The 17,859-nt window shown below is 37.3% G+C and overlaps 3 protein-coding genes across 10 annotated transcripts in view; 1 reads left to right on the top strand and 2 right to left on the bottom strand.

The window, feature by feature from the left end:
* LOC126367027 (four and a half LIM domains protein 2) overlaps nucleotides 1–3,663 on the top strand; it is a 206,715-nt gene extending 203,052 nt beyond the window's left edge. For all 8 annotated transcript variants that reach the window (XM_050010402.1, XM_050010398.1, XM_050010401.1 and 5 more), the window contains 3 exons: nucleotides 59–228; nucleotides 842–1,028; nucleotides 1,726–3,663. In XM_050010402.1, the coding sequence (XP_049866359.1) occupies nucleotides 59–228; nucleotides 842–1,028; nucleotides 1,726–1,883 (515 nt within the window). In that variant the 3' untranslated portion in view covers nucleotides 1,884–3,663. The remainder of the gene's footprint in view (nucleotides 1–58; nucleotides 229–841; nucleotides 1,029–1,725) is intronic.
* A 1,834-nt stretch (nucleotides 3,664–5,497) lies between these two features.
* Nucleotides 5,498–8,906, bottom strand: LOC126367094 (uracil phosphoribosyltransferase homolog). Its single transcript, XM_050010499.1, has 4 exons — nucleotides 8,699–8,906; nucleotides 8,174–8,366; nucleotides 7,572–7,739; nucleotides 5,498–6,921 (listed from the first exon to the last, which is right to left on the bottom strand). The coding sequence occupies exons 1-4, from the start codon at nucleotides 8,824–8,826 to the stop codon at nucleotides 6,739–6,741; spliced, it is 672 nt and encodes a 223-aa protein (XP_049866456.1). The 5' UTR covers nucleotides 8,827–8,906; the 3' UTR covers nucleotides 5,498–6,738.
* Nucleotides 8,907–10,300: 1,394 nt separating this feature from the next.
* Nucleotides 10,301–17,859, bottom strand: part of LOC126367077 (elongation of very long chain fatty acids protein 6) — a 92,317-nt gene continuing 84,758 nt past the window's right edge. The window contains exons 4-5 of the mRNA XM_050010479.1: nucleotides 15,501–15,760; nucleotides 10,301–15,040 (exon numbers count right to left, since the gene is read on the bottom strand). Coding sequence (XP_049866436.1) covers nucleotides 14,928–15,040; nucleotides 15,501–15,760 — 373 coding nt within the window. The 3' untranslated portion in view covers nucleotides 10,301–14,927. The remainder of the gene's footprint in view (nucleotides 15,041–15,500; nucleotides 15,761–17,859) is intronic.

Raw genomic sequence — 17,859 nt, 5'->3', positions numbered from 1 at the left:
GTCTCAACATTTCCCTCCCTAAACAATGAGATCTAATTTTTCCTTATTTATTCCCCAGGCACCAAGAAGATGGAGTACAAGACTCGGCAGTGGCACGAGAAGTGCTTCTGCTGCGTGGTCTGCAAGAACCCCATCGGCACCAAGAGCTTCATCCCTCGCGAGCAGGAGATCTACTGCGCTGGATGCTATGAGGACAAGTTCGCTACCCGCTGCGTTAAGTGCAACAAGGTAAGAGTCAAAATCTGTTATTTTTAAGACTAAGTAAAAGTAAATGAAGATTATTGTGGCTGTGGATTGTACAGTCATGAGCAATATAATGTACCCACTTTAGGACTTTGTCGCACTAACACATTTGACATTTAGTGAGACTTACAGTTCAATTTGTCAAAAAAGTTAATGTGACATGGTACCAAAGTGTATACATATTAATGCTCGTGACCGTACGTTTCGTTTTCTTTCGATTGCACATTATGTCCATTGCCTTAGGATTACGTATCTTCTGTTTTGTTTAGCACCCCAAAAATATTTATAAACGCCATAAAGGAACAACTGTCTCATATCGTTGCCTGCCTTATACTTAGTAAAAACTAAATAAGAGCCTTTTTGAAAAATCACATTCTAATGTGTTGTGTTTTTTTTTTTCTATTTTTTACAATTAATTTCAATCCGGGTTGAGTGAACGTCAGGACCGCCTATGTAATATGACATATCTTGATTGGTTATTGCGTGCATTTTGAAGCACAAATGCGTACTAAACATTGGCACAGGCAAAATTTTCACTTTCTGACTTTCACCTTTTACCCGATCAATCCACCCATATTAACCCTCCATCTCTCCACAGATCATCACGCAGGGCGGCGTAACCTACAAGAACGAGCCGTGGCACCGCGAGTGCTTCACGTGCACCAACTGCAACACCTCGCTGGCGGGGCAGCGGTTCACGTCGCGCGATGAGAAGCCATACTGCGCCGACTGCTTCGGAGAGCTGTTCGCTAAGCGCTGCACTTCTTGTACCAAGCCTATCACTGGTGAGTGATTTATACAGTACCGTGGATATAACAGGCTAGTTACCAACTAGTCAAATCAGTTACTTTTTACTAAACGTCAAAACGCGAAATTACTATGATATTTGTATGAAAAAGCACACTGTGACGTCATAGAAAACGTGACGAAATATCGCATTTATTATTAGGTTTTTCTTTATTAAAATTCATACATACATATATAAACAGCCTATATACGTCCCACTGCTGGGCATAGGCCTTTCCTCAATCAACCGGAGTGGGTATGGAGCATACTCCACCACGCTGCTCCAATGCGGGTTGCAGGTGTTTTTACGGCTAATAGCCGAGACCAACGGCTTAACGTGCCCTCCGAAGCACGGAATCATCTTACTTTTTTTGGACAATCACAGTGATTCAAGCCTGAAAAGTCCTTACCAAACAAAGGACAGTCTCACAAAGTGATTTCGACAATATCCCCATCGGGAATCGAACCCGGACCTCCAGATCGTGAGCCTAACGCTCTAACCACTAGACCACGGAGGCTGTTAAAATTCATAAATAAGTTAAATAGAAAAATGAAAATGTTTTTCGTTAGTTTTAGATCTGTCTTTATTTAATATTATCTTTGACCTAGGAAACTATCCAATTGTGTAAAGCATACTCGATTCCTTTATGGTAAATGTGAATTTTATGGTTTTAATAATAAATAAATGTATTTCAGGTATTGGCGGCACCCGCTTCATCTCGTTCGAGGACCGCCACTGGCACAACGACTGCTTCATCTGCGCGCAGTGCAAGACCTCGCTGGTCGGCAAGGGATTCATCACAGACGGACAAGACATCATTTGTCCCGAGTGTGCCAAGCAGAAACTCATGTAAATACAAACCATACAAACCCTGCTTTAACGCTTACCTTCAGACCTGTTTCATTAAATACTGATGACTTTCTGACGGTCGAAACTTTTCCAAGAGTACTAAGTACTGCTGTCAGGCACCAATCGTACATGCTGATGTGATAGAAGCTCAGTAAGTGGTGAAACAGTTTCGTCTCTTGGCGTCGCAAGTTGCAAAATGTTTACCAAAGACTGCGTGGCACATAACCGTATGCGCGTATGTTTTGTGAATTTGCATTAGACATATCCGTATACGCTTATGGTTTATGCTCCCTTTGCGTGGATTGCAACTTGCTGGTTTAATTAATATCTATTCTTCTGCACAAATTGTCTACTCGGAACTTTAGTCGTAATGTTTAAAGGAAATTATGTTTGACTGAAAGTTCTGATGGGATTACTTCTTGCTTCGTAGAGGAACAAAGTGTATGTTTTGTTTCTGTGTGAAGTGAGGTGTGCACAGCACGATTGACAACTTTTCTCTAACATGAAAAGCAAACGTGACTGACCATTTTTTTGTGCTTGTGCAGTGACAATACTGTCCTGCCGTTAGTGACTAAAGCCAGAGAGTGGTGCGCGTTGTAGCAGGGACGCCAGCGGAATGACATAACTATATCAAGGTCACCTTAGTTACTTGTTACTTAGATGCGTTGTTGACGATATTTTTTATACAAAAAACGTTTTAAAAATCACAAAAAAATAAGTGGATGCACAAAACATGTAAAGTATTTAAATTCGCTTTTTTTCTATTCAATTTAAGGTGTTTATATATTTTGACTATTTTAGTTAGAGATTTCATCCACTACCCTCTATTTATTAAATATTTTTGTATCTATGTAGGTATATTTATACGCTGATTGCCATATTGTTTCGCTTTGGCTGTTGTATTAGTCCTTTAGATTACGTGAAATTACCTAGTGCGATTCACACGATGCCTTAGTAACATATCTAAGTCAATTTCAAGGGTATACTTTTGTGTTGTACTATGTATTTGAGTATATTGATTTGACATCGTAACAACTTCTGCAAACCTACTTGTTACTTCCCAAGATTGTATCATTAAGTGCTTGTCATTACCTAAAATCGTAACATAGGTGTAAGATATGTATTGACAAAGTAATGTACGTTAAATTTAAGTATTTATTTGTACGGGAGTACGCATTATGTGGGAGGCCGGCGGTGTTGCCATGTCACTTAACTATTTACTAAATACTTGTCAGTAACTAGTGTAACAACTCATTAATAATAAATAAATAAATATTTATAAGTGTATTTTGCTAAAATTTACCGTGACAAGTGTGTAGTAAACGTGAAATATATTGAGATTGTAGATCTAGTGTTGCCATACGCCGCCGGCTGGTTGCTTCATAACCTAATATACATATACGTTAAGTGACAAAAGTCATCTAGTTTTTACTAATAAAAGTTATTAATAATAAAAATATTTTTGTTCTCGAATAAGAATCATCGTGTTACAATAATGTAATTGAATTTTATCGATATTTTTACATGAATATATTAATGTTAGCGTAGAGATGTAAGGGTAACACCAGAGTAACATCGCCGAGGCGAGCGACCACGAGAAAGATTCGGGATCACTTTATAAGGGTACTGTTAAGGGATAAATTATTCGAATGTTGAATATTAATTTATAATAATGTGTAAACATTTAAACTGCTTAGCTGTGTGATCTGAATTATTTAAATCTTTATATCTGTCTACCCATATATTGTATAAACTATGAAACTGAAATAAATTATTAAAACAAAGACTTGTTCGTTATTATTGTTTCACCCCTCCGTACAAATAAGACTAAGATATTTAATAAATATTAATTTATTTTCTTTAATTTAATTTCATGTCTTACAGATATATAATTTATTTATAATGACTAAACTTGTGCCTATGACTAAGATATTCTATAATACAATAAGCGCATATTTGGTTTTAAAACGCGGGAATACATTTCTTAAAAAAATAAATCACAAAATGCAAATGTAGCTTACATTTGTTACTACAGGCAATAATACTCCTAAGAGATTTAACTCCATTCTCTGAATATAGTTTTTCAGTATAGTCAAAATTTTCAGTGTCATGTTGCAGAGCAATATGCTAAGTATAATTTCATACATTCATATTGTATTTACATAAACATGGTTCAAATATTATCACAAGATCTATGGTCTGATCTTATCAAGGGATTGAACTGAATAAAATAAAATTCAATATGTTGCTACTTTTGCCAAGTAAAAATAAATACGAAAATACTCAATCGCTGACGTTATCAGTGCAGCATTTTCCATACTACTTTTCAACACAAAACACAACGTCTCTCTTAAACAACCATCATCTCTCTTTTGTTTTCTTTTAAACATTAGTTGCCATTGTAAAATACCTTGATGTGTTTTTTTTTTAAATAATATTTGAACCATGTCACAGAATGGCTTTAAGAGCGAGTAGCAGTATACCAATAGAACAATAAACAATGGGGTCAATACATTGAATCAGTCACAGTTTAACCCCTCACAGGAACCAGATGTAATAGGAGGTACACGAGACAAGTGGAGTAGTCGGTGGATCAGCAGACATCCAAGCAATTATGAAGATGCGAGGGTTGTTTTAGAGGTAAAAATAGTTGCACCATGAGGAACTATGCAAGATACGTCCCAAAAAAATATGTAGATGGCGCTGTATGACGTTAACGTGAATATTGCTCGGGTACGTATAATCATTATTATATAATAATTCAAAAATATAATTGCAACACAACTATGTAAAATAGTTCGTGTGGGACGATAATAGATGGCGCTAGTAGTCTATTAGAACGCGGTATCGACATTGTTATTAGATTCTAATAAGAAGATTACATACATGTTGTACTCAGAACCCAGGCTTCTAGATAGCTTGCCTACCTCTAGGTGACTATAAGGCCTCAAACTGGATGACAGCGGCAGCGGCGCGTTCAAATGCTAAGATTTATATTGAAGTGTTCTCGCGGGGAGCGGGGTACGAGCAGTGCGCTCTAGTCGAGCGGTGTCTCTGCGTTTGAGTTGACGTAGTGACGTTCTATCGTTGTTATTTCGATAAAATTACAACATGTCATTGGAGGATATAATTATAAAAAGCAAAGACGTTAATCATAAAAATAGGAGAATCATTAATCAGTTATGGGTAAAAATAAAGAACGAATTAAATATAGAAGGAATATAAAAGCTTTTGATTGTAACTAGATTCTAAATCGGAATTTATAGCTTCCAAAATATAATCCAGTCTCCACAGTCATTCGTGTATAATCAATCATAGAACTTGTCTGGATGTTGTCTTTGGTCGTGGTAATTTCGTTGAAACTCGCCTTTTTGTTTCATTATAGGGATTCAGAACTTCTTTTGCCCATAATAAATCGTACGAAATAAAAGAACTACAATCGAAAATGTGTTGTCGTCGTTTCGATATCGCGTTCATTTGAGACACATCCCTATACCGCCGCAACACCGCGCGATCTGCCCGCTGGCATCGAGAACGGAACAGCGGCCGCCGCGCCGCTCCCCGCGCCGCTATCGCCGCCGCGCCGCTGCCGCTGTCATCCAGTTTGAGGCCTAAGTGCGGCTTCCGACTGTAGCGCTTGCACTACATATGACGTCACGACAGGGACTGTGCCTTAGTGAACATTGTACCTTGCTGCCTTGCTTCACATAATGATTATTATTATTATTCTGATCAAAATAAAGAGAAACAATATAGGTAGCAACATAATTCCTGCCATTAGTCATATAAAATAATTGTTGCTTGGTATTTGGATCAGCTATGTATCAAGTTATGTTGTTACCTAATAATGTGTGGAAGATGTGTAGTGGCTGGGTGTAATAAATAAAAAGGGTCATCATTTATACCCAAAAACAAAGATAAAAGATGCATATGTCTGTTATCCATGAAATTAGACGGTTAAACAAAGCCATCTATATTTTTATTTGGGAATGTGGCATAGAAAGTCCATCATTGAAATTCGATATCATTTCAATAAATACGCTACTAATCAATGCAGAATTTCATCGGATAATACGAAAGACCCAGACATTAACTCATTCAATTTCACATTGAATCAAAATTATCGCAACAGTCGCAAAAACCGGACCTGTCAAATCTTCAGGTGAGGTAAGCGGACCCTGTGAAAACGGGAAACGCTATGAAGATGATGATATCGAATCAAAAGCTCTGCGCGGCAACCGGCAGCAAATGCTATCCACGTAGATTAACGGCCTCCGTGGTCCAGTGGTTGAGCGTTGGGCTCACGATCCGGAGATCCCGGCTTCAAATCCCGATGGGGACATCTCACGAAAATCACTCTGTGATCGCTAGTTTGGTTAGGACATTACAGTCTGATCATCTGATTGTCCGAAAGGTGATCCGTGCTTCGGAAGGCAGGTTAAGCCGTTGGTCCCGGTTACTATATACTGATGCAAGTTAGTAGTCGTTACATGAGCCATGTCAGGGGCCTTTGGCGGTTGTAGCAATCCACCTAACGACCCACACGATAGAAGAAGATAAACGTTGTATGGCTATTGGTCGAATCCTAGGATATAATAGGAGCAAGAGCAGCCCTCTATCCACGTAGATAAAATTCGCTGCGTCAATTGGTTGAAACCTTCGTTATATATCAAGCCGCGCGCGGTACGGCTGCTGTGCAGAGCCTACCTGACCTCTTATTTACTTGGGCAAGTAAAGTAAGGTGCATATTATGCTACACCGTTTACAACACAACGCTATTACAAAAAACTACATCTCGCACTTTCACAAAACCCAGACGTCACTTACACAAGTACATCACCCTACTCCTCATCGTCATATCAGTCAGTCCCAAAGTACTTCATTCCAAAGTGGTTGGGAGCCACCGGGTGCAACTCTGAGGTCAATATCTTCATCTTAGGCACGTAGTCAACCACGGCTTGAACCGCTGCTGGGGTGCAGAACAGGTTGGACAGGATAATGCGTTCCTCTTTCACACCGTGTTGTGTTAGGACGTTTACTGCCTGGAAATAGGATTACATACCTACTGTTAGCGTATAAATTATTTGTCACTGCTTTGTGATCTGTCATCAAGTGAAAGTCAGAGAATTTTAGGCTTTTTTTTCATTTATTTAGAGGTGCAATCCAGTGACAGCTATCCTCAAGACACTTCATACAAACAACACAGACACTACACATTGACGCTATCGTACACGCGCATCTGTGTGTGTAACATCTAACGCCATACGATTCTAGTCTAAACTATGTTCGAGAAGGGGTAAACCTAACTCAGACCCCGATATGAGCAAAGAGTTGTAGTTCTATACGTAGTATTATTCCTTAATCTATGCTCAAGGCTATGTTTTACTGGACATATTCATGATTTATTGGTATTTCGATTAAAAATTAAAATACTGGCTTTAGTCTTCAAGACTAATAGAATGCAGAGACAGAAATCATCAGAAAACAATCTGCAACCACACTAAGCATTTAACCCATCAACACATGGAATATTTAAGGGTTACAACATAATTTGAATCATTAGGAGCTTATGTCATAGTCTACTAACAAGTAGACTCAGATTTCCAGATTAAGACTCAAAGAGCCTATCATAATCATAAGCAGCTGAACCCTATTTTTTTATTTCTTCCAAAAAGAGCAGCTTCTGTCTCACCTGTTTAACAGTGTTTCCAGTGGACATGATAGGGTACATGAGCAGGACCTGCCTGCGAGCAATATCTTCGGGGAACTTAGCGTACACCACGTGAGCTTCGTGTGTGTCCGTGTCACTCTCCACCAGGATCTTGCCGATGCGGATGGACCGGCAGCAGTCCCGGAGACCCTGCAAGATTGAGGTGATGTGGTCAGCAATGTGGGACTGTTAAGTCATTGAAAAGTACTGTATTAAATAATGATAAATTCCTGTTGTTAAAATCTTCTCTATTCATTACAGTCTACCACAGCATAAGTACTAATGGATACTTTAATAATTGTAATAACATAACATTAAATCATAAAATGAATTAAGTATGGGCACTTAACTTACGTAAGTGTGGGCACTTCACTAAACATTTGAGCATTTTTTTTTCTATTGGGAGCTTTTTTTGAGCTTTTTTCTACAATTTATTTTATGTATAAAATAAATAAAATGAGAAAAGTGAATGTTAATAAGCATTAAAGTAAAAGAATATAACAAGTTAACCTTGCTGAGTAAATTGGTCAATTTATAAACGTAATCTGAAAGGAATAAGTTATCTTCATCTCATATCTACACACCTGCTCCATAGCTTCACCAGATCTGACAATAGATACACCACAATTCCCAGCTCCATACTTCAGGCCCTTATATAGGGCTCCAGTAGGTGTCACCACCTCACAGTCGGTGAATGGAAGCTTGTTCAGACTCTCCTCAATGACGAGGCGGATCAGACGGTCTGCATAGAACTTGAAGTCACTCCTTGATGTATTTCTGAAGGATACAAATATATATTATATAGAGTGAAAAAAGCGAAATTCGTAAATGGAATTCCGTGGTTTCTGCCTATACCAACAGAAAATAGGCGTGATGAACATATATTTATGTAGATAAATGAGTTTCCTTTAACACACGGAAAGCATAGACTAGTAATTTGACACTAATTTCGTAGTTCTTCGTAGTGTTATCACGGGGTTTACACAGGGCCCGCTTACCTGGCCTAAAGATTAATCTGACCTGACTTGACGATTTGACGAGTCCGGTGGTAAAATGTCCAACAAATAGTTTCGAAACGTGTAAAAATGCAACATTTTAACCTCACTCACTTGTCTCGAAGGATAGTTTGCAGTTCTTTTATGTTGTCGTTGGAAGGCAACAATGTTAGGTTGTCCCCGAATTGTTCCTTGATCTCCTCGATACTCCACGGCCGGATTTCATTATCAATTAATTCCATTTTAATCGATAATTAGTAAATAAAAACAACGTGAACACGAAAGAAAGTGCCTTTCTTGTAAATGTCAAACAAATGTCAAATATCATTTTTTTTTTTTTTTGTTTTGGTTTTCCCCGAAGGGTAAGGCAAAGGGAACTATGCCCATACAGCCATGTCTGACGTATTTTTTTTCTTGATGATTAATGAAATGATGAAAGGTGATGATGATGAAACCTAAGCCCCCACCCTCGGAGTAGACTCCTACTCCGAACCCCAAACGAATTAACTCAAAAGTCCGCATAAACTTTTGAGTTATGAAGCGGCTTCCCGGCACGAAGCGAAAATAGGCAGATACACTTTGTTTATTGAATACTCCAATATAATAACACTCGCGAATATCTTCCGACTAACTAATGCGATCATTAACCACAAAACACCACTTCGTATTAATTATTTAGATTACTCAATGAAGAAAGCAACTGTCCCGTTCCCGTTTCCCGCCGAAAAGCCTGTCAAATATCAGCTGTCAGCCTGTGTCAGCCGGTAACGTTCGGAAACTAAATCCTTACTTCCCAGTGCAGTCACTTATTCAGCCTTGTTTTACTCACGTATGAATGTGGACAACACCATTAAGCATGCATGATGAGAACTACATATTATCTCTCGTTTATTTCGCACTATAATATATTTATGTCCTTGCCTTTCTTTTATATCATGCAATTCATGTCATTCTAACCATGTAACGATCACAGGCTATGATGAATAAGTATAGCCACGCAAATCCAAAATCTCTGACGGGGTGGGCCGGGGATTGCAGTCCAATTAGTATACTTGGTCTTTGGTAGCTGATGAGGGACTTTCGTTCCCCAATGAAATATAGATGGCACTGATCTAGGCGCTGATGGATAATTTCACTAAATGTAATGACGAACCATCGCATTATTCCTGGCAGTCTCCCTAGTGCTGACCTCCCAGGTTGATAACTACGAATTTTCTCATTTGTCTCCAGGGAGGCGACAGTAGTCAATGGGATAGTACTAGGGGACTATTTAATAATCCGAGCCATCACCAATCCGAATATTTTAATATTATAAAATGTTAACGATGACCTGGATGAGAGGTTTAAAAAATACTGGTCGAGCATGCACCGGCTCGAGAACGGTAGATGGTGGTACATAATAACAAATTCTATAATGACGTTTTATTTATATTTTATTTTTATTGCATTTATTTTTTATTGTATTTTATTTTATTGTAATGTAGTTGATGGGTTTTTACCTAAATAAATAACTTTGTATTAACTAATGCTAAATCTACTTCTAATATCCTGCTAAGACATGAATTACCAGAACTAGGTGTACTGTTTATTCTTTGAAGTTCAGGGTGCAGTAGTTGTGTAAGCTTCAACGGGTTTTCTTTGGTGTTTCTTCTATAGTTGTCGGTTGACAAAATGCTGCTCTCCACGACCAGGCTTTATCAAATAAAACAAACTCAGTCTCATACGCATGATCGCTTTATTTGCCCAGAAAATACAAATGAATGATTGCAAGAATAATTCCACTCTTTATCTGTAGGTTACAATGGTTATTCCTCACTAAATCTATCATTAATTTCATCGGAATATTTACTGTATGTAACCACAAAACTTCCACAAAAATATATCTTTAAAATATTTTTTTATGAATATGGAACAATAACCGCTAATTCGTCCTAGGCAGAACAACAGTTGTAAATGCGAGAAAAAGTATAAGAAGTATAAAATTAAAATAAATGCCAGCCAAGTCGGTAAATCATGATTTTCTTGACTGATTTTTCAGAAAATTGCAAGTCCAAATTTTATTATGACGTTTGGTTTCATTTCGTAAGTATGTAAAAATTTATGTAAGTAGAATAAATTACATAACATGGAGTACTAACAGTACGATAAAATATTTCTTAACGCATTCAAAATAACACAAACTTTCCAAATAATTGTACATGTCAAGTGTAACAAAATTTAAATAAATATCTAAGTAAGTAGGTATGTACCGAACGAAACACAATTCTAGAGAAATGCTCATGATATCTAGTGGTATACACAACAGTCGCGGGCGCAGCGGCCCTTACAAACAAGAAAAATGTTAGACAAAATAAAATACTGTAATAAAATGTATAAAAAATGGCGTAACGTGCAATTTGTACAAACGCACCCACTTACAAAGCGATGACACCCGCCCATGACACCTAACATGAACCCGTGATAAACGAATGATCTATCCGAGAATATCAAAGATTATCATTAAAAATCAAAATTAAGCAATATACATTTGCCACGATTGAAAAAATAAAAGGCAACACCGATTTTGTCGTTACATTTGTACCAAAATGGATGGTGTCGTTTACTGTTCCCTCGCGTCGCAACTCACCATACTTCATTACAGTAAAGCATTGGACTGGACAATATTTAACAGCCTATATTTGAACAACCTACCTTAAAATTGTGACTTCTAAAAGGTGTAACAGTACTTGGACATAAAGGGGCGATACCTCGCATCTGTTAAACATTTTGTTCTAGGTATATCATAAAACGATTTTTGAATTCTTAGGAATTCAATGGTGCCTATTCGCGCTGACACAAACTTGACCTTAACTTGTTGTTGTTTAAATTCGCCTTATATAAGGCAGGCAAAGATCTGAGGACCATACAGCCTTGACTTTAGTAATTTAATATTCGAAATTCACGATCAAAATAGGCCTAAGCCTTGTCTTCAGTTTTCAATCGCTTTCATTTAATATTCTTTACTTTGACAGCTCTTGAACTAGTGTCGTCCTTCACTTACAATAAGTATTAGAAACAGCTAATTGAAGTCCTCTCAAATTAAGTTAAACTTAAGTTGGCGGTTGCCCGAATCGGCACCATTGTCAATTTACTTTTTATACCCCGCTTATGGGTACTAGGCGAAATTGACTTCGGCTAAGACTAGCTAGCATTGTACACTGTAGTGTGTGGTCGTGAAAGTCAACCCGGAGGACAATTGATGGGTCCTATGACGTCATAAGAACTGTACATTACTTTCAGCCAACGTAATTTACATAAATCGATAAACAAGTTGAAAATTGTTCACGTAACAGTTGTACGTGGATAAAAAACGTCCATTATTCTAAATCACGTACCGTATCCTTGACGTCAACTAAATATTGTTCTCGAGTATGTGTTACGTGACTGTAATTCCACATGATTCATGTTCTGGTTATATTAGATACAATCCAATTATTCGGAAAACAAACAAAGCGATTCCCAAGTTTATAATGTGTTATATAACCATAGTCCTCTTGTTAAACTTCCACCACGGGTATTGGAACTAAGTCTATCCTAGAGAAACTGATACGTCGCATATTTACTTACGCGATATTCAGTTATGCAAAGCTGAGCGTCCGAAACGCTATCAAAGAAAAGGGATAAAAAATATGGAGTTAATTAGTGAGGTCGCTCGTTCTGTCTCGCTCCAAGTTATGTGATCAAACAAACCCCACGTTCTGAGACAGACGAGACATTGAAATGTATTTTTTATCCTTTCTCCTGTGTTTTAAATATTAAAATCACCTCTAGACGTTCGACATGACCTGTCAAATGCGTCAACATTTGGCGGCATGTCGCTTTACATTAATTTGAACTCTCAATTACGTCCCGCTCGGGACAAACTTACATAATTTAGTCTAAAAAGGAAAGATTGTTACATACGATGTTACAAGTGTTGTATCAGCCCCCATTAGTTCCGTATATTACATCCCACCTGTCAATTTCACAGAGTATATTGCTTATTCCACTATCAGGAATTACATTGTCTTACACTTTGTGCGCTTGTCTGACAAGCATACCAAAGTATTAACTAGATCTAAGACCGACGGTCAAGCGAAACGATAACTACTGTACAGGTAATACTACCCTTTTACAAATAAATTATTTTTAAAAATCACTCGTCTTTAAGTAATACATACGATAAACAACAACAATGGTACTCTTGCTTTTACATAGGTCGGTATGCGGACCATTCGTAATTTAGGAGGTTCCGAATAACTAGCCGTGTTCACACAGGACCACTGGAAGAGACTTGCTTTTAGTTTCAATAACATAAGGTATGTGTAACAGACTACATTCTCGCGGCATCCTCTTCACTTGTACTTAAATTAAGCAACTCCCAAGTCACGTATCCAGTCCTTCAGTTGCCAACTTCAGTACATTGTGTTCAAACGCTCATAACATTCTCTGTAACTAAGGCAAACCAACTACTGAACAATTTTTGCAACTAAGTCAACAATGTCATCCCGTTGGGTTTACAGAACTTTCTAATTTCCTAAATTTCTATTAACCTTCTATTCTAGCCTACTTATTCTAGCACAACTTAGTTAAGACGTCGATCGGGGTACGGAAGCAGCAGAGAAGAGTTATCTTCTAAATATGAGCGTGTTACATTCGTACTTTGTTTGTCGTTGTGAACTGTCTGTAAAGTAGTATTATAGGGGCGATTTTTCAACTGTTCGATTCTGTGGTGCTTCCGTGTACCGATGTAACCTGAGGTCGCGTAGGCCCCCTAAACCACGTCTCACATACCCATATAAAAGCATCAGTGTTGTGGGGCGCGCCACCACTGACACGCGCGGTGCCATGGAATACGGTTAGCCTATCTATTGCTCCTGAAGTATTTCCCAATTTATAATTTAATCGTCAAAGATATTGACAGAACAACGCTGTACCATCTTAATTCAACACAACATAAGCTGAAGACTATAATATATAGATATTATCTCAATGGTAGTCAGAAGCAAATCCATAAATACCTCACGAGATTTCTGTTAGACCAACATGATAAATGAGCCGTACGGCTCTATAACGGTCTCAATTACATTTTTGACTTTTGTGTGATTAGGATTCAGCCAGTGTCATGTAATGAAGAAAATACACTATAGGACATGACGAAAGACGATCAATATATAGAAATCTTAATAATAATTATGTCCTATTGGAAGATGTTTTCATTCATTCTCCATATAAAACAAATGTCAAAAATGACGTTATGTGATGTAAATAATAATAATAATTAAAAATCAAAAGTTTGTATATATAAGAAGTATGTTAGATAATAAGGGTATATATAGTAAGTGTTAGAATAATGTAGAAGAAATAGATACGATCAAAATATAGATCTTATAGGGCGCAGTGATACTTTGCATGAAATAGAGAATATAGGTTAGTGACATCGTAACGAAAACTTTCGAGGGATGATTCAGACCAAGATTCGGAGTTGATATCAAGTGGAATTTTGCGTCGCAAAAGCATGGAAGTGAAAATAATTTAAAAAAAAAACAAAAATAAATCGTTAATTTTGCGACGGAAAATTCCACTCGATATTATCTCAGAATGACCCCCTCAGTATTCGTTACGATGTCACGAACGTCTTGTATATTACCCCTAAGGAAAATGCTTCAGGAGCAACAGATGGACTAACCGATGGAGCACTTGGAATGTATACGCGGGGGCGCTCTCCACCTCGCGTTGATTAGACACACTTGCCAACATAATTACCACTATAATTCAGTTATTTTATTCTCCCTAGCGTTTTATCTAATTTACCGCTTACCTAACCTAAAGTCCGGATTTTATACATTATTTTTAGAAGTAGACTTTTATTTTGTTCAGTGGGTCAGGTCGATGACCGAGTCGTCAACTCATAGTGAAATAACCTTGGGGTTTTTGTTTTTTATAGTACAGACCCGTGCTTAGGGAAACTCACAAATATCGAAATTCCGCATGGACAGGAGGTGTAGTGGTTGGCACGCTCGTCCCGACTTGACGGTAGCTGCTGGTTCAGATCCAGTACGAGTCAGATTTTTCGATTTAATTTTCTCTCTGTGAACCCTGAGGTTATTATTGAGATAAAGACCCCACTCACTTTTCATTTTCCGCAGACAATTTGTGAACGTTTTTCCTAGTATATATTAATATTCAACAATTTTTATCACTGTTATGGTCAACTTTGGCTCCTATGAGTAGTATGGGTAATGATTACGAGGCAAGTGCAGCCCAACCGCGGCTCAACTTCCATAACCTGTACATTATACCTAGACATATCACAAGCGGGCGACTAGTGTGCGCTGAGGCCGTTCTGAGTCCGTTGTCTGAGGTGCCCATTGAGGAGCTCCGACTTCTTGTCCATGGGCGTGGTGGACAGCGGCTCGGGCTTTGCCTTCTTGCCGCCTGGAAATGAAAAGGGTTACTATGTAATAATTATGCATACATTTGGGGTTTGACGAGATTTATCCTAAAATGACGAGATTTACCCTATAATGACGAGATTTACCCTGTAATGACGAGATTTACCCCCAAATGACAAGATTTACCCTTAAACTTTGAAAGGATCAGATGCCACGAAAGAGCAGGAGCAAGCAAATAAAAAAGAACAAAAAAGCAAGATAAAGTAAGAGCTCCATTAAACTGGTCATGATTGGCAAGACAGTTAATTCTCGGGTAAAACGCGTACAAGAAAACTGATCTTAACCAAACTCAAGGGTGTGCTGAGGGCTAAACCCTTCTTTTAAAATATGGCTCTTCTTTTATGTTTAGAAATTTAAAAAAAGTGCATCAGCATTAAAATATATGGACATTTTGCTGCTAGATTTGCAGTACATTGAGGAGACGCATAAAAAAATCAACTCACCTTTAGGAGCAAGATAGGCTTTATAGAAGAACCTGGCGAAAAGCACGAAGTACGAGAAGTACATCGCCATAGACAGCTTGATATTGATCTGGCTAATTCCACAGGTGTTGGGCGGCGCCGTGGTCAAATAGTTGTGCGCCCACATGTTCACGTAGCAACCGACGATCATTTGCGTCAGCTGGAGCAGTGTGATCGTCATGGCCATCATCTTCGGCGGGTACTTCCCCATGCTGACCAGCGCGTAGTAAGTGTACATCACACTGAAAGAAGAGAAAAATAGAAGGTAAATACTTAAGCTGATGACATTGTATAAGCCCTAAAATGCTCAAGTGTAAACTATTATGCAGTAATAAATCAATTCATAACTTTCATTTTTTTTTTAAATTCATATTTCTCAGTAAGTCTTAAAATGCTTTAGTCCTAATCGTAAACTATTATGTAGTAATAAATAAATTCATAACTTTTATTCCTTTATTCTTTTTTAAATTCATATTTATTAATATTTGTCTATAAATCCTAAACTATTATGTAATAGTAAATAAAAACATAATCCATTATTTATTTAAATTATTTTATTAATTCATTTTTGTCAGATACAAGGTAAATAAAGACGGCTTTGTAAATTAAATAACTAATATGTAGATGTTATGTACATGTAAAAGTTAATGTGACATGGTACCAAAGAGTATACATATTGCTTGTGACCGAACATCACCTATATATTGTAGGATGTTTACATTGAGTGACAAGAAGCCTGCTGATTCAAAACTACGACAAGATCCAACCACCTCTATCCGTCAGAATTATGTTAAACAAATTAACTTCTTACATAATATGAACATACAAAGACGCGTAATAATGTGGATTTAATATATTTACACCGTACATAACAAAATTAAAACCGGTTCTGTTATGCCCCACTTCCGGATGTACAATTTTGGCGTTACATAATTTTTATACAGGATGCTAGTGACATCGTAACGTTTTTACAATAAGATTCCCATTGACATTCAGAATTTGCCTTTCAACTGTTTTAAGACAGTAGTTAAACATAAACTTTACAAAAAAGGTTATTATAAAGTTAGTGATTATTTAGAAGATATGAATGCATGGGATTAACTGTCTGAGAACTGATATTTATTAGGCAGCTAAATTACTCAATTTAGCTGCCTAAGTTTATTTATTTTTTTAAAGAGCTTCTTTTCCCCGGCTATACAGGTTGTGAGAAGCTGCAGTAGTTTTAGGCAAATAAAACGTTTGTTATGTAAAAATTGACGATTCAAAGTGTAAGTATGTTACCTACTGAATAAGGATATTTTTGATTTTTTTATTTTAACGAATACGAGTATTGAGGGGGATGATTCAAACCATCATTCTGGGTTGATATCAAGTGGAATTTTCCGTCGTATGTCGCCTAATAGTGAAAACCTGATTCTGATGTGATTTTTATTTAAAAAAAAAGACTTGCAATGGACACGTTAGTTTCAATCCTGAAAAAAATGTGGGTTCAAATTTTCACCCGGAATGAAATGAATTGAAACAAATTTAAAAAAAAAACAACAAACGAGATTTTCATGAAGAATCACATCGGAATGTGATTTTTGAAAAATACGCTTATGTGGTTTTATAATATAAACTATTTATTTTTATATCTTTCATACTCCGAAGGGTAAAAGCAGTTCATTGGCATTTTAGCCTTTAACGGCTACAACCTAGAGGTCTATCTTCACCACCCAGTTCAACTTGACCTATCACATCATAAACCTTGATTATTATACCTGAAGAGCAATTACTCCAAAAATTGCTGTTCTAAAAATAGCTCGTCTTAATTTTCTTTAACCTTATAAATGAGAATATGATTAATTGTTCCGATACCAAAAAAGTGGCTGCAAGTTGTCTTCTTCTGTCGTGGCTGTGGGGTATTTGACCAGCCTCATCAACCTTGGTGTCAGGGTTAGTGTAATAACTGACCTGCCAAAAGCCCCTGACATGGCTCATGTACATACATGAGTTTATTGTGTGTTCCAAATTCAAAACATATAAAACTTATACATCACACAAAGGGAAGACAAATGGGCAGCTTTATTGCTCTAAAGTAATTTCTTTTGTTTGAAAGTAAATAGGTAACGTAAGAACGGTTTAGAAGCATCGCGTGACTACAAACAACTCAGGCGCAGTGTTTACCTGAAGATGCATTATTACATTGTTAGAGATAATAGTATACTATTACTTGCTGGTAAGGTGGTCACTTACGCGACAATGGTGACTTTCAAGCGAGTGTTTACATCGCAGTTGGTAACCATAATGTCCTCATAGGTGGTACCTGAACCATACTCCGGACACCTCATACAAAACGTCT

This window comes from Pectinophora gossypiella, chromosome 5, assembly GCF_024362695.1.
Source record: "Pectinophora gossypiella chromosome 5, ilPecGoss1.1, whole genome shotgun sequence".
Taxonomy (NCBI): domain Eukaryota; kingdom Metazoa; phylum Arthropoda; class Insecta; order Lepidoptera; family Gelechiidae; genus Pectinophora; species Pectinophora gossypiella.
Note: the sequence above shows the minus strand (reverse complement) of the source record. Positions and strands in the feature narration are given on the sequence as shown.